This window comes from Cariama cristata, unplaced genomic scaffold (assembly GCF_000690535.1).
Source record: "Cariama cristata isolate BGI_N322 unplaced genomic scaffold, ASM69053v1 scaffold4362, whole genome shotgun sequence".
Taxonomy (NCBI): domain Eukaryota; kingdom Metazoa; phylum Chordata; class Aves; order Cariamiformes; family Cariamidae; genus Cariama; species Cariama cristata.
Window position 1 is genome coordinate 36,141 of NW_009605345.1, and position 8,731 is coordinate 44,871.

The 8,731-nt window shown below is 41.0% G+C and overlaps 1 protein-coding gene across 1 annotated transcript in view; it reads right to left on the reverse strand.

Annotated features, from left to right (window-relative positions):
- LOC104158293 (aryl hydrocarbon receptor nuclear translocator 2-like) overlaps positions 1–8,384 on the reverse strand; it is a gene marked incomplete at its 3' end in the record, with an annotated part of 42,681 nt that extends 34,297 nt beyond the window's left edge. The window contains exons 1-3 of the mRNA XM_009695897.1: positions 8,307–8,384; positions 7,304–7,373; positions 1,652–1,761 (exon numbers count right to left, since the gene is read on the reverse strand). Of these exons, the coding sequence (XP_009694199.1) occupies positions 1,652–1,761; positions 7,304–7,373; positions 8,307–8,384 (258 nt within the window). The remainder of the gene's footprint in view (positions 1–1,651; positions 1,762–7,303; positions 7,374–8,306) is intronic.
- Positions 8,385–8,731: the final 347 nt, after the last annotated feature.

The following is an 8,731-nucleotide window of genomic DNA, read 5'->3' on the forward strand; positions in this document are numbered from 1 at the left end:
CCCTGTGCTCCCATGTCTATCCAGAATGCTCTCACCATAAGAGCACCTCACATATTCAGAGCTGCAGTGATGGTGAGGAATATGTAAGACCAAGCTTTTTTCCTTGATGATGAGATACAGGGTATGTCACAGCAGCATTTGTGGTAGGGCCCTTTCCGAGTTGATAAAAACATGACATTTCGGGGTATTTTTAAAGTTAATTTTCACCTGGATCAGTGAGATGATCTGACTCACCACACAGCAACATGAGTCTATGCAAGGTCCATGGCTGGACCCTGCTGATAAGCAGCAGCTGTCTACAAACATCAGAATCTCACCCCACAGACCCAGCGTTGAAAAGGGATGACAGTCACCAAGTCATCTCAAGAGAGGACAGGACGGAGAGAGTGCTGAGCTGACGCTCCTACAGTAAGTCAGGGGAGGTCTTTATTAAAAAACAAAGGTAGCAAGGCAGTAACAGATTAATCTTTCATTTCTCATGACACAAAACAGAAGGCAGTAACTACTACAGATCCGTTCAGATCAGTGATTGCAGGGTACAGGGTATCACCTAGAATCCTATTGTTTATCACCAAAGAACTAACAGAATTGACTTTCGCATCTACAGCTCAATTGCTAGCAGATGACTATAAAATTTTGCACATTAGCAACACAGACTAGAAATTAACCACTGGCCCAGATCCACAATGCTTCAGGGCTGGATACAGCCACAAAAGTGACAGCAGGAAAGAGAAATGCAGTGGAACACTTGCCAGACAATTAAATGACAGCCACCAGCTCTGACAACACATGGCCATGAGCAAACCTACATGTTTAAGGTGGGTATCTTTCAGTAACTGAAACTACATAAGCCTAAGTCTTTACTGTGATGTAACTAGCCAAGTTTACAGCAATGTAAAATACCATACTCTGTCTGTACTAAATTGAAGAAATAATGCAGAATACATTCAAAGTCTCCCTCACCAGATTTATTTAAAAGTCTCTGTCCAAAAATTAAGTTCTGAAATAATCCTACTGCCAAACATTAATTTCAGAATTACTTTAACTGAAAATATTTACCGCCATCCATGAATGGGAATAAAATCACTACAAAACAGTTCAAAGATTAGTATTTTAGATAAGGAACTAGGCAGCAGCATTTTATTCTTAAGGTATACTCAAGATTACTTCTGGAGGAAAGCCAACCTTGTCGACAGAAGGTTAGATGTTATTTGGTGTATCTCCAACGTATATCTCAGATGGTTAAGAAGTTAGTAAGCCTGGGAACAATTCCTAAAGGTGCTTCAATTCAAAGCACTAGGTTACATATTAATATTGACATATGATTCAGGTGTGAGCTGGGAAGAAATCATGCCACTGTATTTCCCAGCTCAGTTATGCTAACCCTATGATGTAGGATGGATCTGAGGTTCAAACACATTTCCCTTCCCTGTATCAGAGAGTCTGTCTCTCCGTCTCATTGTCTATAGCCAAAGCCACAGTCTGTTTCCCCATCCGCTCAACTAATCACACGATTTAGAAAAATAAATTGCCATTAGACAGGAGGCAAACTGACTCACAAATGAAGGCAACACCTGATGAAGGAAATAAGGACAGAATATATGTGCAGGACCCAATGGTTGTCCATATGAGCATGCAAGACAAATCAAACCATTAAAAAAAAAAACCAAACATTTTTCTCTTTGGACACAACAACTTCATCACACACATAAACAAGAGTTGTTCTCTGTGTTCTTTTTTTTTCCATTCCAATATACATTCCTGAAGTGGCAGTAATAATCAAAAAGCAGCAACAGTAAACGTAACTCAGAGAGCTAACAGAAATTTCTCAGTTTCTATCATCCAAGAGCATCTATAAAAATAAGTATACTTCACAATTACATGGCGCTAAGCCTAAAATTGCTGACACATGTTCTTTTGGCATGTCTGGAACCCCCGACAACAAAAATCATAGTTTTTAAATTTAGCTTTCTGTTTGGCAATATCTTAGAAATATGTATCAGAAAACAAATAGTACTCTAAATTTTGCCCTGATTTACAAAATCACTGCAGGGGGTATGTGGGGGTATGAGTCAGAGAAACAGTTGGTACATAGATATAACAACAAAGCAGCTTGATTCAATAGTCTGTCGTGTGTGTGCTAACCTTGTAGAGCTCTAACCATATAGTGCAGCACAGCTAAACGCTAGCTTTGGAAAAGGAATGGCGTAATACTCCCAAATCCTTGCACCCTGTCTCCTCTTGCAGTATGGCATACACACCACCAAGAGCTTTCTCTGTTCGGAAAGCTCTCCTGTTTAATGATGGCCCTCCGGATACAGTGTTGCCCCTTCTTATTTTCATGCTAACTGCTCAAAAAAAAATCTTCATTTCTAGACCTAGACTTACATCATTTAGCTTTTACCAGATAATTCTACAGAAGTGCAGAGAGAGAGAAAACAGTGAAGTCAGGACAAGCTGGAGCTGTACCACAGTATTTGTCATGACTTCTTACTGCTGTGACAATCTGCAACTGCGACAATACAATGTCACCTGGTCTCAAGACAAAAGTCACAGCCATTTCTCCCCAGGCTTCTCGCCACTCCACACCTGGCTCTGAGAAGGGAAAGGATCCACACCGCTCCACTTCTGCCAGTATGGAATTCCAAAATCATCTTCTACCTGTTTTAATATCAACTACAGTTCGCTGCAGCTACTCATGGGATGGACCTTGGCAGGTCCCACGCTGCAGTCAAGCAAACTGGCATAAATTACAACTCAGCGTCATACAGACAGCTCAGTTTAAGGAGGTGGCGTGCTCTGATGATAGCTTTGTCACAGAATGATAAAATATTCATATCTCCATGTATTCCTGCATCTTTTACAACGGTGCTGCTACCTCAGTTATAAATGCTCGTTTAGGTTTCTCCACAGGAAACACACACAAAGTACATCTGAGATAAAGTTGGTAATTATATACTTATTAATAAGAAATATTCTAAGAATTTAACAAATATTCTAGGACTAGAATAAGAAAACTTCTGCCCACTGAATAGTGCATATGTGCATTTTTTTAAAATTTCTTCTTTTAGCTTCTTCAGAAGAACAGTTTTAACAACCCAGTGCCACCACCAGCTGGATCCCTCATGAGCTTCCCTATAAACTGGTTAATTGCACGAGTTCATTTTCATGTTAATCTTTTCCCCTCTCCAGCTCCAGATGCAACCCTCAGATACGGCAAGTGCAGGATGTGTATCTCCATCACAGCACTACTGTGACTGACACTGCTGTCTTATTACCATTTACAGCAGCTGCACAACTCAGAAGAAACCAGAGTTTACTCTGCTGCAAAAGAGAAAACAAATAAATGAGCACAATGCGTATTAAAACCAGCACATAAACCTCTCTGGTTGGTTTGAGTATAACTGATAATTTGTTGAAATCTACCCACTACAGTCCCCATCTAGAAGGCAGTGTTGCTTAAACCAGTAATAAACCGGTTGTCCTCCAAGCAGGAATCCATCACGCAACCCAGGAACCTGATGACAGCTGCCGTTACAGGAAAGGGCTGTCAGAGGGAACCACAGAGGTGAGGACAAAGTGCAAGTGATTCATTATTTGGGTAAAATTACAGAAGTCATATAAAGTTCTTCCCACTAAAGAGATTAGTTAGTAACAGATTCAAGTACTTAGGATACATGACAGAAACATTCCCTTTGTGCTATGCTGCAGGGTGTTTTCAAAGATGCTCTAAAAACATTCTCATAACGATCAAGGGGACAAATATTCACATTGACATTGATAAGGACCTTGTGTGTGCAAATAGCGAACAGATTATGCACAAAACTTCCCCTTTTAGATCTCCAGTTGCTACTGTGAATGTTCAAATACCTTTTCTGTGCTTGCAATGTTTGAGATTAACCTAAGCGAAGGACTGGCCTGGGCTGAAGTTCATGGGATTTCAAATCTGGGAGTTTGGCTCAAATCCATCTTTACACAATAGCACCAGCCTGTTAGAAAATTTGTTCCTCCATGTTTAAGCACTGCACGCTAAGGTCTATAGCCTGGTAATCAAACACAGTCTGTTCATTGTTACTTTTTTCCAGTTGTGGGTTTGTTTTTTTGTGGTGGATTCAAAACTCCATCAGCTTCAACACCTAGTTCTATCACAAATGCTTTCTCTGCCGGTTTTCAAGTTCCTAAGAATCCTAAAGTCCATAATTAGAAAGAAAGGTTGTTACATAAGGTCATTCTTCTGCAAAAATTTCAGTGCAAGTTGAAATAGCTGTCTCTAAAAACAATCACATGGTATTCACATTCAGTTTGCAGCATGGAAATACCCCTCTTTTGCAACAAAAAAATAGTATCTGCTTACAAAGATCAGAAGAAATTTGTTTTAGCTTCATGCACACAAAAATACTGTTGGCAAAGTACATGACACAATTTTCCACTTCCCTCTAACTCATCAGTAGATGGACTGCTGTCTTGCAGACAGAATCTTGGATCTGATCAGGAAACAGTCTGATTTAATATGCGGAGTCTCACCTTGCCCTCAATACCTTCAGCAATCCAGCAAGCTTTGTGCAGTACATGAGAGTGTCTTGTCTTACAAAGAACAAGTTAGATATTTCATAATTATTCTCAGCCACCAGATTGTCTACATATTTCTTTCCAGGCAAAATAAAACAAAGGATAAACTAAGTTTGGTTTGGACAAGATAACAAAAGATGACTTTGTGCTCATCAAAAATACTCCACAGGCTACTCATAGAAGACAAACAGAACACAGGAATATTGCAACCAAAAATCCTTATGAAAACTAAAAACATCTTTATCTTACTATAAAAACGGAAAACGCAACACAGGGATGCAGGAAAACAAGAGGAAATAATTAAAAATAAAAGCAAAGTGATGGTCAAGGTACTGACGCTTTTGGACACAGCTCCAAATGTAAGCTGACCCCCAAACTGAAGTGTGAGAGAACAAAGGACAACTTCTACGGTGATGCTCTCTATTAGTACATTAAGTCTTCAGAAATTAGTGGCAGAGATCCGCTTAAAGATACGTGATCTCATCTAAAACTACTAGCTGCCAGCCCATCACACAGAAGTGCAACACTGCAAACAAACTATTTATCATTTACAGGGAGGCAGCACAGAAAAGTCTATCACTCATGAGTGTAGCATCAAAAAGCCCACTCTGTTACTGTACCTGGGGATATTAAAGATGCGCACGAAGACAGCATTGGTGGTTGGGACACTGACTCCACAATACTTTATACAGATATAAGATACAGGTCATTGCTTGGGATAAACAATCAAGTTCCAGAAAACAAAGTGAAACTATTCCTTTTTTTTTTTAATCTTCAATTTATCGCTTTACACATATGCGTCAACTACAGCTGAACACCAACTGAGGTATTCAGCTGGCAGAATTCCTCTTGAAAACAATGGATGTATTATCAACATATAAACAAAATGTCTTCAGTAAGTAGATTAAATATCCTAAATTTGAACAATTTATATTAAATTACTCTTGATAAGCTCATCCCAGAGCAAAGCAATTATTCCGCATTAATTCAACAATTAAAAGAAAAGCAAAACATTAAAAAATTTATAGCCTTACAATTGTAAGGGATACAATTTTATCTCATGTTTAATGCATCTCAGCAAGTGCTTTAAGCTCTATTAAGTTTAATAAATATCCATCTACTCTGTGGATCCCAATATTAAAAAAATGACAGATGATCTAAGAACACATTGAGAATCAAAACTGCAATGCAAACACAGTATTTGAAGTCTCTCCTTCCAGGAACTCAAATTTACATAAACCAGAAGCAGCTCACAATATACAAATAAAAAATATAAACATTAAAAATATAATAATCATGGTCACATAACTCTTCTCTCAGCATTCTGGGGTTCACTATTTACATAAAGGTAACATTCATAAAAGCACAGACATATCTACCATGTACATACACATATTAGAGTACACAGTCCCTGTCCTGAAAGCCCAAGTCCTTGCCCTACAAATGACAAAATTATCTACCTAGTGTAGAGTTGGTAAGACGGAGAGCAACTGCCATAGCACAGAAATATGCTGCTGGTCATCCAAGTATCCTCTAAAACCAAAGCATCCCTTCAGCATCACGACACCAAAACCAGGAGCTATAGGGAGTGAACACAGCAAACAATACAATCCTAACAAAACTGTACCCACAAAAAATGCATCTCTCTCACCCCTCATTGAGGGGAAGGCAAACACACGAGCAGTAAGAGTAGTCTGGACACTCAAAACACAGGTGGACTTAAGACCATCCTAACTTTAAATTACAAACTAAGGGCAGAACCACATGACTGGCACCAGTTACACTGTGCACCCAAAACCAGCACTGATTTTACAGTGTGCCTCTCTTGCTCACATCAGAAGTTACAGTGCAGCTCTCACAGGCAATGCCCACTAACCCGTTGTTTAACACCATTACTTCATATTCGCCGAGTCATTAACGGTCTTTTAAATCTATGACAAAAAATATGCCAATTCTTGATAACATTTAAAACACATCGAGAAGCCATGAAGAATGCACAGTTCTAAAAAGCAAGAGCCTGATGTGGTTGTTTTTACAGAACAAATTTGCTAACTCGTGATGCTTAACTCATTCACCAAAACCCCCTGCTCATTCACAAACCATCCCAGTGTGCAAGCACCGGCACTCCTAACACGCTTGCCTTCCCCTGCATCAGACGCAGCACCACCACATGGGACTGCTGCCAGGGCTCACAAGGATGCAGAGCAGATGGGCTTGTAACAGGCAGCAGGCTTTTCTTTTTCATACTTTGGATTTGCGCATAAGGATCATAGCTGCATTGTTAGCGGTGTATATAATCTTAATTCACATGTGGAAGAGGTCTGTTCTCCAGACTGTCTCCCCTGTGGGTGCAGGAGCCCCTGGGTTCTGCCTGGAAGGTGTCTGGTAGCACAAGTCATCCCTTATTGGTATCACAGCCTTTATGGACTACAATCACAACTTCAATCTCTGGCTTATGAGAAGCTCAGGACATGGCAGCAGGGAAGCATGTTCCTGATCATGTGGAGATGGTTGATGCGATCTAAATATTTCCTGATATTAAAATCACAATCCTATCAAATCTTTCAAGGAGCAGGTCAGTAGGACTTTCAGGAAGGTAGCACTGCGGGTGGGAACGAGGTCTCCCCATGCACACCTCCCACCCTTGCTTCCCATCTGGTCTGACTGTACAGAGAGGATGGGACCTCCCCACAGGAGACTGCACCCTACCAGCAAGGCTGTACAGCAAGCATACCTTTGTCCTCTGCTGTGCAGGATTTTGTGCCCTGGCCCAACTCCTCCAGAAAAACGAAGCCTTGGGGACACTGGTATACAAACATCCCTTTAGAACACAAAACTGTAAAATCAGTCAGCCTCATGCAGCCTGGAACAAAATCAGGGACCACACAGGACTTCCCAGCTATCATTACACTGCACACTTATCAGCCAAGAAGCTTGTGGAATGGCAGGGACAAAATGCAGTTGCTCTTGCTCCAAAGCTGGCAGTGCCTTCCACCCAAATGTTATGAGACTGCTTCAGCTCTCACAGGCTTGGGCTTCAATGCTCTTCTGTGCTTGTTTTATCATGTAGCACAAAGCAGCACCGCATCCCTATTCCACTGCACAGACTGCTACACTGCAAAGCATCACTAATACAAATATATCAGCATACAAAAGAAGTAACTGGCTCCAAGCATGTACTTCTTGTTGGCAGACACTAAAGCAACTTTCAGAGGACATCCACACCTTTACTCCTGTTTTCAAGATGAGGCCACTGAAGCCCAAAGGAACGATTTCTGTTGCCTGCAGTCAGCCAGCAACAGAGGTGCAGCTAGGAACAGGGTCCAAGCTCATATAAGCAATATGAGTTCTCAACACCCTGTAGCTATAGATAAAAATTCTCAGTAATATAATCTACAGTGATTCTCAGAAAGTTCATAAAAATCTCAATGCAAATATATGCTTATCAGGGTATAATCAGCTTAAATGAGAAATAAAGATGATTATGCTCCCAAAAGAAGACTACAGGCTGGGCGGCTGATTTATCTTCCTTTATAACTAGTGATAACCCCTTGATCTATCAGTATAAAACATGAAAAAAATTAGCCCAAATAAAGAAAAGAAAATTCACTTGAATCGAATATTGTATTTTCCTACTTAGAACCAGGACATGCTCTCTATTGCTCATTTTTCTCTCTGCACTCCTGAAAAAATTCCTGAACTACCTATCCTGTATTAATGAATAATATTCCACTTACGTGGATGCCCTGGATGGTCACACTCAGAGTTGTGGTCAACGGACCGATGTCCAAGTGGACACCGATGACGAGTGGCATTCCTCAGGGGTCAGTATTGGGACCAGCACTGTTTAACATCTTTGTCGGTGACATGGACAATGGGATTGAGTGCACCCTCAGCAAGTTTGCCGACGACACCAAGCTCTGTGGTGCGGCTGACATGCTGGAGGGAAGAGACCTAGACAGGCTTGAGAGGTGGGCCCATGCGAACCTCATGAAGTTCAGCAAGGCCAAGTGCAAGGTCCTGCACATGGGTCGGGGCAATCCCAAGCACAAACACAGGCTGGGTGGAGAATGGATTGAGAGCAGCCCTGAGGAGAAGGACTTGGAAGTGTCGGTTGATGAGAAGCGCAACACGACCTGGCAACATGCACTTGCAGCCCAGA